General features: G+C 49.1%; 1 protein-coding gene across 8 annotated transcripts in view; it reads right to left on the bottom strand.

Annotated features, from left to right (window-relative positions):
* Positions 1–19,476, bottom strand: part of LOC310670204 (uncharacterized protein) — a 56,623-nt gene that overhangs the window by 24,442 nt on the left and 12,705 nt on the right. For 7 of the 8 annotated variants that reach the window (XM_083425080.1, XM_083425083.1, XM_083425081.1 and 4 more), the window contains exons 3-4: positions 10,751–10,924; positions 1,035–1,208 (exon numbers count right to left, since the gene is read on the bottom strand). In XM_083425080.1, coding sequence (XP_083281206.1) covers positions 1,035–1,208; positions 10,751–10,924 — 348 coding nt within the window. The remainder of the gene's footprint in view (positions 1–1,034; positions 1,209–10,750; positions 10,925–19,476) is intronic. The other variant, XM_083425084.1, reaches the window with a different exon arrangement.

Genomic DNA, 19,476 nt, shown 5'->3' with positions numbered 1-19,476 from the left:
GCTTCACCTCGCCTGGGCTGGTTCACTCTCACGGAGATCACTCTGTTGGCAGGATCACGTGTGTACACACAGGACTCGCCAAGCGGACTACTCAGGGGCAGCTTAAATGACCCCCGTGAGCCACTTGCGGCCCGTGCACTGTAGATTGCTGACCCCCGGTCTACATATTTCATCATTTAGTGGTCCTATGATCCTTGTTTTTAAAAGCGAATAAAAGTTATTCCAAAAAGAAAAGAAAAAGGCAACACACGGAGGACGCAGGATCAGGATTCAGTTCCAGAAATGTGTGTGGATAAGCCTGATCCATGGAAAATGTGTACAAGGAAGTAACCTTAAACCTAAATAACATACAGCCTATAACTTGAAACCGTATTCATGTTAATAGAAAAAAACAACAGCACTGTTTGTTCCATTTCTGTGGAAGAAGAACCAAAACTCCTTGTTTACATCTGTTATAATAAGGTTTGTTTGCAACCTGTTTTCCCAAAGATTTTTTTTAACATATAGACACAATACATCTCATCATATCTTTTTTCTTTTTCGAAGCTTTGTGACTTCCTTCTATCACGTCTAATAGCTTACCAATTAATTGCATTCTGTTTTGTTTCTTTTTTCAGTTACATCAATACCTATCTCATAACATTGTTCGGCATAAACAAGTGACATTTTAATCTTACAAATCTTCCGACAGTCAGATTTCAGCTGAGGGAAAGGGAAGCGGTGCCAGGGAGAGAAAGTGATGTTGCGTCAGCTTCCGATCCGCTCTTCCCATTGCAAGAGCCAATCAAAAGTCGCGCCTCGGAAGTCGAAGAGACTTCAAGAACGGATTCCGACTATACGACTGTATTCCTAGCTCAAAATGCCTGCAGGAGACAAAGGCGCAGGCAGGAAGCAGGTGGAGGAGCCCAAAAAAGTGCTCCCCTTCTCCATCTCCATCCGCCTGCCTGCCTCCTCCCACCCCCAAGCTGAGCAAGCCCTGGTACCTCTCTGGCTCCATCCATCCAGGTCCCCATCTCCCCTCCCCTGGGACTCACCAGATCTCTCAGAGGTCCCTGGGTGGGAACGCTCAGAGGTTGTGGGGAGCGATGCAGGAGACAACCTGACCAGGTCAACTGTCCATCGTCCCCCTTCCATCCTCACTAGCTTTGTAGGTTCCGTGTCTTTCATCCTTCCTGAGGAGTCAAGGAGCCAAAAGAAGCTGGAGGGTCCTGGGAGAGAGGAAGAAGCAAAGGGAGCCTCAGAGGTCCTGCAGGGATTCTCCTGCCCTAGAGAAGCACAAATGGGGCAGCCCCTATCCCCTTTTAACTCAATGGGGATAACTGACAGCACTTGGTGAAAAACCACACTGTCCTGTCCCCAAGCCTGAAAACTGCAACCCCAGAGCATGGGCAGAAAAGAGCAGAATAGCCATTACATGTAGGTGCCCCCATGCTAGGTGCTTTGTGTGGAGAGCACCGTTGACACGCTTTAGAAGCCTCTCATTGCAAGCCAGGCAGATGTTGTGGCCATATTTAATAATAATAATAATAATTTATTATTTATATCCCGCCTCTGTCAGGGGTTTCATGGGGACCAAATCTTTGGGGAAGATTTGAGGATACAATTTGCTGTTTTCCCCCCAGGGCTCCTGATGGAATTTATGTGTAGTTTATTGGATCCTGAAGCCTGGACCACCATTCCTAAGTACTTTTAGTTTAAGACTTGTTCTAGTTTATGGCCTTGGAGTTCCCAGCTTCTAAACTTTGGTTTTTCCCCGAAAGCGAGAATCTAACTCACAGTGTTATATCTAGTGGGCTGGATTTGGAGCACAAAGGGTCAAGCTTTGCTTGCATGAGGCCTTCTGCTCCTTATCCAAACTTATCAGTCAGGAACTTAAGAGGTCAAATCTGGAGAGTATTTCATTCTGGGCGTCTTGTGGCAGAGCACAGAAGGAGTGTAATAAATTCTTTTCAGTTCTGTTAATAAGGTCATTTCCCAGATTCCTCAAGTACAAGGACCCTGGGGTGTCAGAGTTAACGGGGCCTGGCAGGGACCCCAGGATCTCCTGCAATGCTTTTACAAAGTTTTGGTGGAAGAATATTCCCAGATAAAACAGGAGATACCCCCCCACACACACACACATTGATAGTTATCCATTCAAGAAGTGTTGTGGGTGTGTTAAAATCTCAGACGCTGTAGCTGGCGCTATTGGGCTCCCTCAAAATTGCAGAGGTTTGTCCTACAGAGATCTGTATGGAATTTCAAAACTGATCTGATGATCCAGCAGGGAGCCTTACCAGAGAGTCCAGGATCCCACACTTCACCCCCTTGACTTTCTTCTGCAGAGCTCTCTGGTCAGGATCCAGCAACGACCAGTCCTTGTGTGTGAAACAAAAAGCTACGTCTTCAAAACACACTGGCCCCTAAGAGAGAAAGGGAGAATGAAGACCATCTTCTACACATTGCTCCCTTCTTTTCTGCCTCTTAATAGCTGTGATGTTTTAATTCTATTCTTTTCCTGCATGCTTATTTCAACATTGGTCTGGTGCTGCAGATGCAGAAGGGCTTTTCTTCTCCCTGTGCTCAAAGCCCCCTCCCCAAAAAGGAAGGCAGCATCTGGATCCCAAGGAAGAGCAGAGCTGCAGTCCTCCTGCGAACTGGCCCCCTCCCTGGCTTGGCAGAGAGGACAAGGGAGGACCCTCTGCTCTCTGACTTGGGGGTCTCCCCCCACCGTGCATGATCTGAACAGGGACCCCCATGCCCCCTCCCTGCACCCCTGGGACCCCTGAGGGGAAAGAGAGAGGGGACTCACCGAGGAAGATTTTGCAAAGGAGGAGAAGAAAGCAACCTCCTCTCTGCTTGCAGGAAGGGATGTGGGAGGGAGGGAATTTAGCCATGGAGGAACTTGACCTCCGCTTCACTTCCTGTCCTCTCTAGGAATGCAGCTTTGCTCCTTTTAACCCTTGCAAAGCCGAGGGACCCCCTCCCTCTCCCTACCTGCTGTTTTCCTGCTCAGGCGCTCACGGGGCTGCCCCTCCCCCGTGCCAAGGACGGAGGTTGGAAATGAGATATTATTATAGGAGAGGAAGGGATCCCCCCCCTAAGCGGACTTTCCTGCCTCTTCAGCTCAGGAGGAGAGACAGATGAGGAAGTGTCCCATGCGAAGAATGAAACGCATACGGGATGGGGGGGGGGGAGGTGTGGAAGCCCCCCCCCCCGTAAAAACACCACAGGCGGGAAAGGCGAAGCCCAGGAGAGGGAGCGAGGGAGAGGGGCACATGCTGCTCAGGGAGCAGCCCCCCACTCTGGGTCTCTTTCCCCCCCTCCCACCTCCATCCTTTCCCTGCGTTTCCTGTCACAAAACCAGTTTATACTGGGCTGTCAGAACCATTTGACCCCATTTCCCACTCCAGAGCAGGGCCAATCAGAAGCCTCTCCATTTGAGAGCTGGCCAATCCCCTTTCAGTTTCCCCTGGGCCTCGTCCTCTCCTTTGCCAGGTTTCCTGAGGGAGTTTCCCCCCTGAGTTTCCCTCTTGGCTGCTCCCCCTCCCAGCTTCTCCTTCATTTCTCCCCCCTCAATGTCTGGGGAAGGCAAGAGTTTGGGGGCAGCTGCATCCCCCCCCCCATGGCCAAGCAGGAACCCACGGAGGCGACAGGGCCAGGAGATGGCGTTTCCCGCTCTTTTCCGAAAAAGGCGGGAACGCCATTTTGTTTCATCTGGAGGCCCCAGCCGCTCCCAGAGACGTCATGGCTCCCTGTGGACCTCGGGGGTCCCACGCTCTCGGGGGTCTCTCCTCTCAGCTGAAGGAGGGCGGCAACTTCGGGGGCCAGCGCTCATGGGGCGTCCTCAGCCGCCTTCCTGCCATGATGGCTTTGCCTCCACAGAGCAGCCTTGCTCCTCGCCAGGACTCCCAGGAGCCCTTTTTGAACGGCCCTCGCTTGTTCTTCCCCCCTCAGGCGGTAGTTCAACAGGAGAAGTCGCTTCCACTCCAGATCCCTGCAGGTCTCAGGGGGCCACTTGGGCACAGTGGGGAGACTGAGGGGAACTGGTTGAACTGGAGTCCTCCCAGTCCAGTCCAGACAAGAAAGAGAGGAGCTCTCAGAAGAGGAAGGCATTATGGAGAAGAACCGGACTTGGCTGCTCCCTGCTGCGGGTCCCCTGCCTTTCTTCCAAGGCTTCAAGGGGGCTGCCATGGCCAGAGAAAGAGGCAGGCCCCCCACCCTGAAACCTCTGCAGGACCCTGGGGGGCAGCCAGAGCTCTTCCTCTTGCCATGGCTAAGCCTGCCTCAGTTTCCTTCCCCAAGGCCTTGGAGGAACCTTGGGGTGTGGAATAAGAAACCCCAAAAGGAGCTTAGGTTCCTGGCCAATGGGGAAAGGAACATTATATTGCATCTTTCCAAAGGAGTCCAGGCATTGCCTCCAAGGTCCAGGGACTGATCCGCCCTGGCTTCCTCCTCCTCCTCGGAGGTCCCTCCTGGAGAAGGGGTCCCAGGTCTCCATGGGGAGAAGCCTCCCTGAGGCCTGCTTTTGCCTTTTACGCCCTGGCCACCTTCCCTCTGGTGTTTATGTGAGCTCTAGAGATGGGATCACATACAGATCCTCCCCTTTAGGGATTCCTGCTCCTTCCTTGCCCAGGGAAGCAGCCTCACTGACATGTAGGGGGGAGGGGGCACATTGATGCAAGGGGCACATTGATACACCAACCATATTTCAGTTTTGAGAAACGTGTCTATAGATGTGTGAGTACAACAGTTGTGACCACGCCGCCCACCAGTTAGCTGTTGGCGTTTGACAAGAGTAGGTGTGTTTATAGTGCAGCCAAATGAAAAATTATGAGAAATGTAAAAGTGCTCCAACGCTATTTTAAATCCTTAAGATTTAAAAAGACCAAAGGTAAGTTATTCCACTCAGTAATCAGGATTACATGTGATTTTTAAATAAATTCAGTGGTTTTATTAATAAATGTTAATTTTTTGAAAATGTCTGTTTCGGGCACTTTGATACACTAAGACATGGGGCATTCTGAAGAAAATCAGCCCTGAGTGCTCATTGGAAGGTCAGATCGTGAAGCTGAGGCTCCAGTACTTGGGCCACCTCATGAGAAGAGAAGACTCCCTGGAAAAGACCCTGATGTCGGGAAAGATGGAGGGCACAAGGAGAAGGGGACGACGGAGGACGAGATGGTTGGACAGTGTTCTCAAAGCTGCGAGCATGAGTCCGACCAAAGTGCGGGAGACAGTGGAAGACGGGAGTGCCCGGCGTGCTCTGGTCCAGGGGGTCACGAAGAGTCAGACACGACTAAACGACTAAACAACAACAACGCTTGATGTTTTATCATGTTTTCAATATTCTGTTGGGAGCTGCCCAGCGTATCTGTGGAAAACCAGCCAGATGGGGAGGGTACAAGTAATAAATTATTATTTTTTAAAAAAAAATTCTTCAAGTAGCACCTTAAAGACCAACTAAGTTTATTCATGCATGGTATCTGAAGTAGTGTACATGCACACGAAAGCTCATACCAATAGCAAACTTTTTATTTTGTTTCGATTATGGCAGATCAACATGGCTACATACCTATATCTGTTGTTATTATTGTTTCTTCTTTAAACATTCTAAGCACTATTAGCGTTTCTCCTCTTCATGAATTCTTTGATGGGAAGTAAGGCTATCCCTCCGACTGAAGCTCTTTCTACATTCCAAGCATTGATAGGGTTTCTCTCCTGTATGAATTATTCGATGAGAAGCGAGTTTTCCCCCCTCACGAAAGCTCTTTCCACATTCCAAGCATTGATAGGGTTTCTGACCTGTATGAGTTTTTTGATGGCTCAGGAGATGGGCCCTTTGGGTGAAGCTCTTTCCACATTCCAAGCATTGATAGGGTTTCTCACCTGTATGAATTCTTCGATGAGAAGCAAGTTTTCCCCCCTGACAAAAGCTCTTTCCACATTCCTGGCACAGGTAGGGTTTCTCACCTGTATGAATTCTTTGATGGGAAGTGAGAGAGCTGCTCCGACTAAAGCTCTTTCCACATTCGAAGCATTTATATGGTTTCTGACCTGTATGAATTCTTTGATGGGAAGTGAGATTGGCCCTCTGAGTGAAGCTCTTTCCACACTCATAGCACTGAAAAGGTTTTTCCCCTGTATGAATTCTTCGATGGGAAGTGAGATTTCTCCTCTGACTGAAGCACTTTCCGCATTGCAAACACTGATAGGGTTTCTCCCCTGTATGAATTCTTCGATGGGAAGTGAGTTTCCCACTCTCACTAAAGCTCTTTCCACATTCCAAGCACTGGTAGGGTTTTCCCCCTGTATGAAATCTTTGATGGGTTGTCAGAATCCTACTATGGCTGAAGGTCTTTCTACATTCCAAGCACTGATAGGGTTTCTGATCTGTATGAGTTTTTTGATGCATCAGGAGATGGGCCCCTTGGGTGAAGCTCTTTCCACATTCCAAGCACTGATAAGGCTTTTCCCCTCTATGAATTCTTTGATGGGAAGTGAGCGCTGAGCTCAGTCTGAATCTCTTTCCACATTCCAAGCACTGATAGGGTTTCTCCCCTGTATGAATTCTGTGATGGGAAATGAGCTCTGAGCTCCGTCTGAATCTCTTTCCACATTCCAAGCACTTATAGGGTGTCTCCCCTGTATGAATCCTTTGATGGGAATTCAGACTGCTCCTGTGAGTGAAGCACTTTCCACACTGCAAACACTGATAGGGTTTCTCTCCTGTATGAATTCTTTGATGGGAAATGAGAGAATCCTTCCGACTGAAGCGCTTTGCACATTCCAAGCACTGATACAATTTCTCTGCATTGTGAGTTCTTTCGTGTGAAGTAAGACTATCCCTCTGAGTGAAGATCTTTTTTTGATGGGAGGTGGACTGGGAGCTCTGACGGATGTTCTCTCCACACCCTGAATATTGATTTGGCTCCTCCGCTATGTGGATTCTGTTGTGGTCCCCTTTGTTCTTCCCCTCCGATTCATCACCATCTGCAATAAAGAGAGAAGCTAATTAGAGCCTCAGGAAGAAATGAAGCACCAGATTAATGAACAACGTTAATGAATTAAAAAATTCCTTCCAGTAGCATCTTAGAGACGAATTAAGTTTGTTATTGGTATGCGCTTTCGTGTGCATGCACACTTCTTCAGATACACTGACACCGAAGTCACCAGACCCTTATATATAGTGAGAGGGTGGGGAGGGGTATTACTCAGAAGGGTGGTGGGAATGGGTGATTGTCTGGTAGGTGTGGTAAATCTGTTGAAGACTGCTAAAGACTGCAATTGGTCCTACAGGAAAAAGCAAGGGGTGAGATGGGTAAAAATAGCTACATATACCATGTATAATGAGATAACAATCCAATGTCTGTATTCAGACCAGGTCTCTCCATGGCTTTAAGTCTGGTAATAAGTTGTAATTCAGCAACTTCTTTTTCCAGTCTATTTCTGAAATTCTTTTGTAATAAGACAGCTACTTTGAGATCTTGTATAGAATGTCCCGGGAGACTGAAGTGTTCTCCTACTGGTTTCTCTGTCTTGTGATTCCTGATATCAGATTTATGTCCATTTATCCTTTGGCGTAGGGTTTGGCCTGTTTGTCCAATATAGAGAGCTGAAGGGCACTGTTGGCATTTGATGACATACATAATGTTAGAAGATGAGCAATTAAATAGTCTTGAGATGGTATGTATCACAGGTACAAGAGAGGTTTAAGTGGATAGGAGTTTAGGAAATGTTGTTGGAAATCTGCCATGAAGATGTTGGCATACTGTGGGGCCATGCGGGGGCCCATTGCTGTGCCGCTGATCGGGAGGAACAGGTCATCACCAAATTTGAAGTTGTTGTGGGTAAGGACCAAATGGCAGAGTTTCATAGCAAAGTCCGCTGTGATTTTATCTCAAATGGTGTTCTTTATAGCTTGAAAGCCATCGTTGTGTGGGATATTGGTATACAGAGATTCCACATCCATAGTGGCTACTATAGTATTGTTAGGAAGATTATTCAAATCTGTGGTGTCACGTACGTAGCTGGGAGCGCGGATGGCATATGGTTTCAGAACAGAGTCCATATAACCATATAGGAAGAGTAATAGTGCCAATACCTGAGATGATGGGGCGTCCTGGATTTCCTGGTTTGTGTATTTTAGGTAGAAGATAGAAAGTTCCTGCTAGAGGTTCTGCTGGTGTGTTTGTGAGGATCTGTTCTTGGATGTGTGGAGGTAGCTCCTCAACAATCTTGTTCAGTTCTTTGTTATATTCTTGTGTGGGGTCTGAGTCCAATTTTATGTAAAAGGTGGTATTAGAAAGTTGCCTGTGAGCCTCCTGGATGTAATCAGTTTTGTTCATGATGACGACAGCTCCACCCTTGTACGCCTCTTTAGTTATAATGTCTGGGTTGTTCCTGAGATTATCTATGGCTCTCCTTTCAGCATGGTTTAGATTTTGTTGTAAGCGATGGTGTTTTCTGGTTACATCCGTTTGGATTCTGTGGCGGAAGCCCAATGCAAAAATCCTCAGGATCCATGTGGCTCTGTGCTTTGTAACCACGTTTTTGCACCATTGTGGCCCCAGGCAACACTGGGTGCGTGCTTTTTCTGGTGCAGGCTGTAGCCATGGACATGCTATGTGATCTGATGGTGAATTTGGGGTGACCCAATGTAAAAATCCTTAGGATCCATAGACTTTTACCTCCCCCCTCCCAGGCAGCCTCCTTTATCGCTAGCGTCCCTTATCTCCCTCCCGATCCCTTACCGATCAGCTGCTTCCTTTCGACACTCCCTTCCCTCTTGTTTGCCTTAGTGTCTTTCCCTTAGCTGGAGCAGTTCTTTGCTACTCCTTTTATTGTAATTTCTCTCCTCATTACTTTAGTCTTCCTGTCTCCTCTCCTTGCAAGTTTGCTGTCTTTACCTTCCCCCTCCCAGGCAGCCTTCTTTATTGCTAGCGTCCCTTATCTCGCTCCCGGTCGCTTGCCGATCAGCGGCTTTGTTTCAACACCCACTTCCCTCTTTCAAAAAACAAAAACAAAAAAAGCATGATCTGCTTTTTGCCCCTGGGCAATTCGGCTCCAAGGACCACGCATTCGCCCCATAAGACACACAGACATTTCCCCTTGCATTTTAGGAAGAAAAAAGTGTGTCTTATGAAGCAAAAAATAAGGTAATTAAAATACATTCTAGAATCAATTCAGAATGAAATTAATGGCAGCCATTGGGTTAGAGTTCTATGAAGATTACAGAAGGAGAGAGGGGGTCGGACTGTCCATGATCCCACGATTCTCCTCCTTTACTTCCTTATGCAGAACTCTTTGGTCAGGATCCATGCCTTGTCTGTGAAACCTACACCCCATTAGCAGTTGCTTCAGTCTGATTGGTCTAAATTTAAATTTATACATAAATCACTTTCTTCAGTTTGAACCCCCCTCCCGTGTTCATGAGGAGACCAACTCTGTATTGTTTCATTGGTAACAGAAGAGGAAAAATGACTATTAATCACACTAAATCTAAACACAATGAGCTCCTGACTAGGCATTCAGCTATGCAATGTTGGATGCTCTCTATTCTCTCCTGTTTCCCCATTTTTTGTTCCAGTTTAAAACATTTCATGAACCCAGAACTCACACACTGACTGCTAACGATGAATCGTATGTTACAGATATTTCTGCAAACAGATTCTGCTAGTTTTGAGATATACAAATGACATGAGAAGACTCAGTCTACGTCAGGGGTCGGCAAGCTTCACCTCGCCTGGGCTGGTTCACTCTCACGGAGATCACTCTGTTGGCAGGATCACGTGTGTACACACAGGACTCGCCAAGCGGACTACTCAGGGGCAGCTTAAATGACCCCCGTGAGCCACTTGCGGCCCGTGCACTGTAGATTGCTGACCCCCGGTCTACATATTTCATCATTTAGTGGTCCTATGATCCTTGTTTTTAAAAGCGAATAAAAGTTATTCCAAAAAGAAAAGAAAAAGGCAACACACGGAGGACGCAGGATCAGGATTCAGTTCCAGAAATGTGTGTGGATAAGCCTGATCCATGGAAAATGTGTACAAGGAAGTAACCTTCAACCTAAATAACATACAGCCTATAACTTGAAACCGTATTCATGTTAATAGAAAAAAACAACAGCACTGTTTGTTCCATTTCTGTGGAAGAAGAACCAAAACTCCTTGTTTACATCTGTTATAATAAGGTTTGTTTGCAACCTGTTTTCCCAAAGATTTTTTTTAACATATAGACACAATACATCTCATCATATCTTTTTTCTTTTTCGAAGCTTTGTGACTTCCTTCTATCACGTCTAATAGCTTACCAATTAATTGCATTCTGTTTTGTTTCTTTTTTCAGTTACATCAATACCTATCTCATAACATTGTTCGGCATAAACAAGTGACATTTTAATCTTACAAATCTTCCGACAGTCAGATTTCAGCTGAGGGAAAGGGAAGCGGTGCCAGGGAGAGAAAGTGACGTTGCGTCAGCTTCCGATCCGCTCTTCCCATTGCAAGAGCCAATCAAAAGTCGCGCCTCGGAAGTCGAAGAGACTTCAAGAACGGATTCCGACTATACGACTGTATTCCTAGCTCAAAATGCCTGCAGGAGACAAAGGCGCAGGCAGGAAGCAGGTGGAGGAGCCCAAAAAAGTGCTCCCCTTCTCCATCTCCCTCCGCCTGCCTGCCTCCTCCCACCCCACCCCAAACTGAGCAAGCCCTGGTACCTCTCCGGCTCCATCCATCCAGGTCCCCATCTCCACTCCCTTGGGACTCACCATATCTCTCGGAGGTCCCTGGGAGGGAATGCTCAGAGGTTGTGGGGAGGGATGCAGGAGACAACCTGACCAGGTCAACCATCCACCTTCCCCCTTCCATCCTCGCTAGCTTTGTAGGATCCGTCTCTTTCATCCTTCCTGAGGAGTCAAGGAGCCAAAAGAAGCTGCAGGGTCCTGGGAGAGAGGAAGAAGCAAAGGGAGCCTCAGAGGCCCTGCAGGGATTCTCCTGCCCTAGAGAAGCACAAATGGGGCAGCCCCTTCCCATCCCTAGGATGGCATGGTCTGCACACTAGTGACCTGACAGTAGATCCCTTTGAACTCAATGGGGATAACTGACAGAACTTGGTGAAAAACCACACTGTCCTGTCCCCAAGCCTGAAAACTGCCACCCCAGAGCATGGGCAGAAAATAGCAGAATACCCATTACATGTAGGTGCCCCCATGCTAGGTGCTTTGTGTGGAGAGCACCGTTGACACGCTTTAGAAGCCTCTAAGTGCAAGCCAGACAGATGTTGTGGCCATATTTAATAATAATAATAATAATGTATTATTTATATCCCGCCTCTGTCAGGGATTTCATGGGGACCAAATCTTTGAGGAAGATTTGAGGATACAATTTGCTGTTTTCCCCCCAGAGCTCCTGATGGAATTTATGTGTAGCTTATTGGATCCTGAAGCCTGGACCACCATTCCTAAGTACTTTTAGTTTAAGACTTGTTCTAGTTTATGGCCTTTGAGTTCCCAGGTTCTAAGCTTTGGTTTTTCCCCGAAAGCGAGAATTTAACTCACGGTGTTATATCCAGTGGGCTGGATCTGGAGCACAAAGGGTCAAGCTTTGCTTGCATGAGGCCTTTGCTCCTTCAGACTTATCAGTCAGGAACCTAAGAGGTCAAATCTGGAGAGTATTTCATTCTGGGCGTCTTGTGGCAGAGCACAGAAGGAGTGTAATAAATTCTTTTCAGTTCTGTCAATAAGGTCATTTCCCAGATTCCTCTAGTACAAGGACCCTGGGGGTGTCTGAGTTATCGGGGCCTGTCAGGGACCCCAGGATCTCCTGCAATGCTTTTACAAAGTTTTGGTGGAAGAATATTCCCAGATAAAACGGGATACCCCCCCCCCCACACACACATCGATAGTTTTCCATTCAAGGAAAGTTGTGGGTGTGTTAAAATCTCAGACGCTGTAGCTGGCGCTATTGGGCTCCCTCAAAATTGCGGAGGTTTGTCCTACAGAGATCTGTATGGAATTTCAAAACTGATCTGATGATCCAGTAGGGAGCCTTACCAGAGAGTCCAGGATCCCACACTTCACCCCCTTGACTTCCTCCTGCAGAGCTCTCTGGTCAGGATCCAGCAACGACCAGTCCTTGTGTGTGAAACAAAAAGCTACGTCTTCAAAACACACTGGCCCCTAAGAGAGAAAGGGAGAATGAAGACCATCTTCTACACATTGCTCCGTTCTTTTCTGCCTCTGAATAGCTGCGCTGTTTTAATTCTATTCTTTTTCTGCATGCTTATTGCAACATCGTAATGGAACAATTTTAATGATGGGTATTAACCTTTGTGTAAATGGGGGAATTCCACCTTGTAATAATTTTATGATTATGATTATACGGCACTCATCTTCACATAATTCTTCAAAGTGTTCCCATTTTCCAGATGGAAGGACCTCCTCTCTCAGCATCTGGTGGGGTGGGCTCCCCCCCCCCACGTCCTCAGGGCATCAGGAGGGGGAGGGGAGGGAAAGCCCCATTGTGCATTGTGAGGGGGTGGGAATGGTTGGCTGGCCTCCATCTGTCTTGGGAGACCATGGAAGAGAGTGCCTTTGGGAGTGAGATCCAGCTGTTGGAAGGGAACAGCGCCAGCTGTGGGTGGAGAGAGGACAGGAGAGAGAGACATGTGTTGTTGCATCTGGGACAGAGGAAGTGGTCTGGTGCTGCAGATGCAGAAGGGCTTTTCTTCTCCCTGTGCTCAAAGCCCCCTCCCCAAAAAGGAAGGCAGCTTCTGAATCCCAAGGAAGAGCAGAGCTGCAGACCTCCTGCGAACTCGTCCCCTCCCTGGCTTGGCAGAGAGGACAAGGGAGGACCCTCTGCTCTCTGACTTGGGGGTCTCCCCCCACCGTGCATGATCTGAACAGGGACCCCCATGCCCCCTCCCTGCACCCCTGGGACCCCTGAGGGGAAAGAGAGAGGGGACTCACCGAGGAAGCTTTTGCAAAGGAGGAGAAGAAAGCAACCTCCTCTCTGCTTGCAGAAAGAGAGGTGGGAGGGAGGGAATTTAGCCATGGAGGAACTTGACCTCCGCTTCACTTCCTGTCCTCTCTAGGAATCCAGCTTTGCTCCTTTTAACCCTTGCAAAGCCGAGGGACCCCCTCCCTCTCCCTACCTGCTGTTTTCCTGCTCAGGCGCTCACGGGGCTGCCCCTCCCCCGTGCCAAGGACGGAGGTTGGAAATGAGGGGGGGGGATTCCTCCCCCTCCGAAAATAATCTCCCCCCCCCCCCCGCCAAGCGGACTTTCCTGCCTCTGCAGCTCAGGAAGAGAGACAGATGAGGAAGTGTCCCAGGCGAAGAATGAAACGCACACGGGATGGGGGGGGAGGTGTGGAAGCCCCCCCCCGTAAAAGCACCACAGGCAGGAAAGGCGAAGCCCAGGAGAGGGAGGGAGGGAGAGGGGCACATGCTGCTCAGGGGGCAACTCCCCCCTCCCCACTCTGGGACTCTTTCCCCCCTCCTCCCTTCCCTGTGTTTTCTGCCAGAAAACTTACCGGAAAAATCCGAGGGCTCCCTTGGACAAAAAGTAGAGACACCAACCAGAGTAAATTGGAGCAAATCAGCAGCCTGTAGGCTTGGCCTTTATTGTACTGTTGCAGCAGGGTGTTCCCCTCACTCGCAGGAGAGAGGAAAGACCCAGAACAATGGTGTGCAAGACCTTATAAAAACTTTTGAAATTCCCCTCCTCTAGGTCAAGCCCACCCCCAGAAACATCATGCATACATTACAGAAAGGAGGGGTTGAGGGAGGAGTTGTGGTGGTAACCTGAGTGTCCTGTCACCTGGCTGGTTCCTCCTTTCTCCCCTCCCCATAAGTACTTTCCAGGTGACAAAGGGGAGCTTGCAGTTTCCTGCCCCCTGAGGGGAAATCCAATCACTGTTCTTTTGTTATAGTGTGTTGAATACACTCCTGTATGCAGTCTGTAGTGTTTTTCTGTCTGAGACCATCAGGGTTGGCATAGCAACTGGGCAGGGCTCCTGTGAATATGCTGCTATGCTCAAGGAATTATGGTGGCCTGTATATCAAACCTTTTGTAGTCCTTCCTTCATGGAGTAAAATAAAAGTGGAACAGTGCAAATCCGATGTATGGCTGATTTTCTATGAATTTATAACAGAAGTGTAGTGTATGTAGTGTGTGAGTATGAGTGTGTGTGAAGTTTGTACAAACGGAATGATTGGGGGGGGGGTTCCTGCTACAAAACCAGTTTATACTGGGCTCTCAGAACCATTTGACCCCATTTCTCACCCCAGAGCAGGACCAATCAGAAGCCTCTCCTTCCTTCTCTTCATGTTCCTCCCCCCCCCTCAATGTCTGGGGAAGGGAAGAGTTTGGGGGCAGGCCAAGCAGGAACCCACGGAGGCAGCAGGGCCAGGAGATGGCATTTCCCGCTCTTTTCCGAAAAAGGCGGGAACACCATTTTGTTTCATCTGGAGGCCCTAGCCGCTCCCAGAGACGTCATGGCTCCCCTGTGAACCTTGGGGGTCCCACGCTCTCAGCTGAAGGAGGGCGGCAGCTTCGGGGGCTAGCACTCAAGGGGCGTCCTCAGCCGCCTTCCTGCCATGATGGCTTTGCCTCCGCAGAGCAGCCTTGCCAGACGCCTTCTTGCTCCTCAGGGTCCCAGGAGCCCTTTCTGGACAGCCCTCGCTTGTTCTTCCCCATCAGGCAGTAGTTCAACAGGAGATGTCGCTTCCACTCCGGATCCCTGCAGGTCTCAGGGGGCCACTGGAGCCCAGTGGGGAGACTGAGGGGAACTGGATCAACTGGGGTCCTCCCAGTCCAGCCCAGACAAGAGAGGGATCTCTCAGAAGAGGAAGCCATTGCGGAGAAGAACCAGACTTGGCTGCTCCCTGCTGCGGGTCTCCTGCCTTTCTTCAAGGCTTCAAGGGGGCTGCCATGGCCAGAGGAAGGGGCAGGTCCCCCACCCTGAATCCTCTGCAGGACCCTGGGGGGCAGCCAGAGCTCTTCCTCTTGTCATGGCTAAGCCTGCCTCAGTTTCCTTCCCCAAGGCCTTGGAGGAACCTTGGGGTGTGGAATAAGAAACCCCAAAAGGAGCTTAGATTCCTGGCCAATGGGGAAAGGAACATTATATTGCATCTTTCCAGAGGAGTCCAGGCATTGCCTCCAAGGTCCAGGGACTGATCCGCCCTGGCTTCCTCCTCCTCGGAGGTCCCTTCTGGAGAAGGGGTCCCAGGTCTCCATGGGGAGAAGCGTCCCTGAGGCCTGCTTTTGCCTTTTACGCCCCGGCCACCTTCCCTCTGGTGTTTATGTGAGCTCTAGAGATGGGATCACATACAGATCCTCCTCTTTAGGGATTCCTGCTCCTGCCTTGCCCAGGGAAGCAGCCTCTCTGGCATGTAGGGGGGAGGGGGCACATTGATGCAAGGGGCACATTGATACACCAACCATATTTCAATTTCGAGAAACGTGTTGTCAGGGGTTCAGGAGCAGAGGCACAGGAAATGGAGAGCGAGGGGGAGGAGTCCGAAGGAAATGTCAGCGATGACAGCGGTCCGAGGTCTCTGAGTCTTTCCAGCGAATCGGAAGATTCACAGAAAGAGGCTCCCATGGTCAGGGCAAGGGGGGGGCCTAGGGGGACACCCCAGGAAGAAGGGGCCAGAGGGGACTCAGAGAGCAGCAGCTGGAAATCAGGACCAGCGTCCACACCAGAGTGCAGTAGGGGGGAGGAGTCCCAGGCATCGGGATCAGGCGGCGCGCTGCCAGCAGAAGGACAGGAGGCAGGACTGGCCACGCCTACATCGGGGAGCGAGGAAACGGTCGAGAGGAAGGTTGAAGGCTGGGCGCGCGCGCCAAATTCAAATGTACAGGAGGGCGGCGCAGTTGGCAGCCCGGATAGGGAGCCAGGTCCCAAAGCCCGCCGAAGAGAGAGGGAGGAGTCAGGGGGGTCAACGTCTGCGTCGGAAGAATCCAGGAAGGAAGGGACCCCGGGGGGTAGCAGGACCCAGAGGAGAAAGGAGAGACGGAAGAGGTGGAGTAAGGCTAGAATCTTAAACTGGTGTACAGGGGGCGGAGATTCAGATGGAACTTCGCCGGTCTAAACCCTAGACGTAGAGCTGGGGCGCTCCGGCTTGAGAATGGAAACTGTACTTCAATAAAGACTTTTGTACATTACTACCGGCTAGCGTTGGTCCTCTGTGAGCTGGGACCTGGAGCCAGCTCTGACACGTGTCTATACATCTGTGAGTACAACAGCTGTGACCACGCCGCCCACCAGTTAGCCGTTGGCGTTTGAGAAGAGTAGGTGTGTTTATAGTGCAGCCAAATGAACAATTGTGAGAAATGTAAAAGTGTTCCAATGCTGTTTTAAATCCTTAAGATTTAAAAAGACCAAGTAAATTATTCCACTCAGTAATCAAGATTACACATGATTTTTAAATAAATTCAGTGGTTTTATTAATAAATGTTAGGTTCTTGAAAATGTCCTTTGGGGCACTTTGATACACTAAGACATGGGGCACATTGATACGTATAGAAGTGCCCTGCTGGTGTACAATTTTTGATGTTCCCAATCCTGAATATAAATGTTGGAGATTTCCTACTCATTAAATTTGGAAAGAAAAATACTGTTGTTTACTACAAGAGCCACTGTGGTGTACTGGTTAAGAGCGATAGACTCGTAATCCGGGGAGCCGGGTTCGCGTCTCCGCTCTTCCACCTGCAGCTGCTGGGTGACCTTGGCCTAGTCACACTTCTTTGAAGTCTCTCAGCCTCACTCACCTCACAGAGTGTTTGTTGTGGGGGAGGAAGGGAAGGGAGAATGTTAGTCACTTTGAGACTCCTTCGGGTAGTGATAAAGCGGGATATCAAATACAAACTCTTCTTCTACGTGGCCAAAATCATTTCTGAATATAATACGACTGATTTTCAAGTGTCATATCTCAGGGAAAAACCAGGATCTTGTATGTTGTTTTGCAGTTGCCATAACCAAGTTTATCAAAGGGCTCATCTTCCTGGTAATTAGTGTTGTTTGACAGTGGACTGTTCTGCCTCTGGAGTTTGTGGTCTCTCCTTCACTGGCGGTTTTTGAGAAGAGGTTGGATGGCCATCTCTCAGGGATGCTTGAAATGAGATTCCTGTGTTGCAGAGGGTTGGACTGGATGACCCCAGGGTACTTGCAACTCTTGTAGGGACACGGGTGGCACTGTGGTCTAAACCCCTGAGTCTCTTGGGCTTGCTGATCGGAAGGTCGGCGGTTCAAATCCCCACGATGGGGTGAGCTCCCATTGCTCTGTCCCAGCTCCTGCCAACCTAGCCATTCAAAAGCACACCAGTGCAAGTAGATACAGTGGTGCGTCGCAAGACGAAATCAATCAGTTCCGCGAGTCTCTTCGTCTTGTGGTTTTTTCATCTTGCGAAGCACTGCTATTAGCGGCTTAGCGGCTAAGCAGCTATTAACGGCTTAGCGGTTTAGCGGCTTTAAGAAAAAGGAAAGAACTTGCAAGACATTTCGTCTTGCGAAGCAAGCCCATAGGAAAATTCGTCTTGCGGAACGACTCAAAAAACGGGAAACTCTTTCGTCTAGCGAGTTTTTCGTCTTGCGAGGCATTCGTCTTGCGGGGCACCACTGTAAATAGGTACCACAGCAGTGGGAATGTAAACAGTGCTTTCTGTGTGCTCTGGCACTCGTCACGGTCCTCCGTGTGCCAGTAGTGGTTTAGTCATGCTAGCCACATGACTCGGAAAGCTGTCTGTGGACAAATGACAGCTCCCTCGGCCTGAAAGCGAGCTGAGCGCCGCAACAGTCGCCTTTGACTTAAACGACCAGGGGTCCTTTACCTTTTACTTGCAACTCTACAATTCTATGATAGGGCAGTGAGACTGTTTCTCTAGCTGAAGCTTCTTCCACTTTCCAAACACTGATATGCTTCCTCCCCTGGCATGAATTATTTGATGGACCATTTGATGTTCCGCATAAGAGACTCCTGGGAGGCCGGAGGGAAACTGCCCTGCTGTGAGTCCTGAAGAGCTCAAACTCACTGGAACAAACTCTGGGGTTGGGGCAAATGTCTAAAATGTTTTTAAATGTTTTAAAATAGTTTTCAATCTGTGGTATTTTAAATTTTGGTGCTTTTTTGTTCTGTTTTTGCTCTGTTGGGGGTGGGATGAAAGTTTAATTGTGGCTGGGGATTAGTTTAATTTGATTATAAAGTTGATTAAAAAAAATTTTTTTTTCCTACTGTCTTATTGGTTTACTGTATAGTTTGTTTTCTGCACTGAAGGGGAGAAGATCGGGGCAGCCTGGGAGTGGAGTCTAGCCAACAGAATGGCTGGGGCAGGTTCCACGGGGGGGGGGGGAGCAGGGGCAGGATGCACTGGGACACCCGATCTCTGTGATCATGCGTAGGAGGAGGAATTACACTAAGACCAGACCATGTCCTTACCAAGGAGGCAGGTTTAGTCGTTGTTTGAAGACTATCCCTGCCTCCGGGTCTGGTCTTGACTGGAAGGATACTGGAATCAACAAGGGAGATCCTCATGACCTGAAGGTGCTGCTGTGCAATGCCAGGTCAACGATTCACAAGACAGCGGTCATCCAGGACTTGATCGTGGATGGAGGACTTGGCATCCGTGACAGAGACTTGGTTGGTTGAAGCAGATGGACCTGTTCTTGCCGCTGCTTGTTCATCGGGTTTCTCTTATGCACAGCAACCCTTTCAGCTGATTCCCTGGTGGCCTGCTTGAATGTGGAGTTAACCAGGGCTATCGACTGTCTGGCTCTGAAGCACCCTATCTGACTCCATGGAGCCCGGACAGCCCTGTAGTTTTCCTCAGAGCTGAGGGCAATGAAAGAATGGCTGAGACCTCTAGAGCACAAGTGGCGGAAAACTCATTCTGAATCAGAATAGACACAGTTTACAGCTCAATGCCAAGCCTACCAAGTGGCAATAGCGATGGTAAAAGGGACCACCTCTATTGCATCTGCAGAAAACAGCAGCAGGAGACTCTTTCAGGTGGTTCGTAATTTAACAGAACCACCTGCGCCATTGGGACCTGAAAAGGCCCCCAGGATCTCCTGCTATTATTTTGCAGTTTTTTTGCAGGTAAAGTCACTCAGATTCAGAAGGAGGTAGACTCCACCGTGGGACCAGGGACAGGGTGAGAGAGTGCTAGAGTCCTGTCTATTCAAGTTGCATGGGATCGATTCCAACCTGTTACCTCTGAGGATGCAGACAGGCTGCTTGGACGAGTGAAAGCAACCACATGTCTCCTTCATCCTTGACCATCCTAGCTCATGAAAGCTAGCCAGGAAGGGCTGGGCGATGAGCTCTGTGGGGTGGTGAATGCTTCCCTCTGCGAGGGAGCCTTCCCAGATCCACTGAAAGGGGCAGTTATTAAATCGCTTCTTAAAAAAACATCTTTAGACCTGGCCAGTGTGGCCAACTATCGCCCAGTCTCAGATCTTCTATTCTTGGGCAAAGTGATAGAGCAGGTGTTTGC

Source organism: Podarcis tiliguerta, assembly GCF_965153285.1.
Source record: "Podarcis tiliguerta genome assembly, chromosome: 2".
Taxonomy (NCBI): domain Eukaryota; kingdom Metazoa; phylum Chordata; class Lepidosauria; order Squamata; family Lacertidae; genus Podarcis; species Podarcis tiliguerta.
The sequence above is the reverse complement of the archived record's forward strand: the minus strand, read 5'-3'. Positions and strand labels throughout refer to the sequence as shown.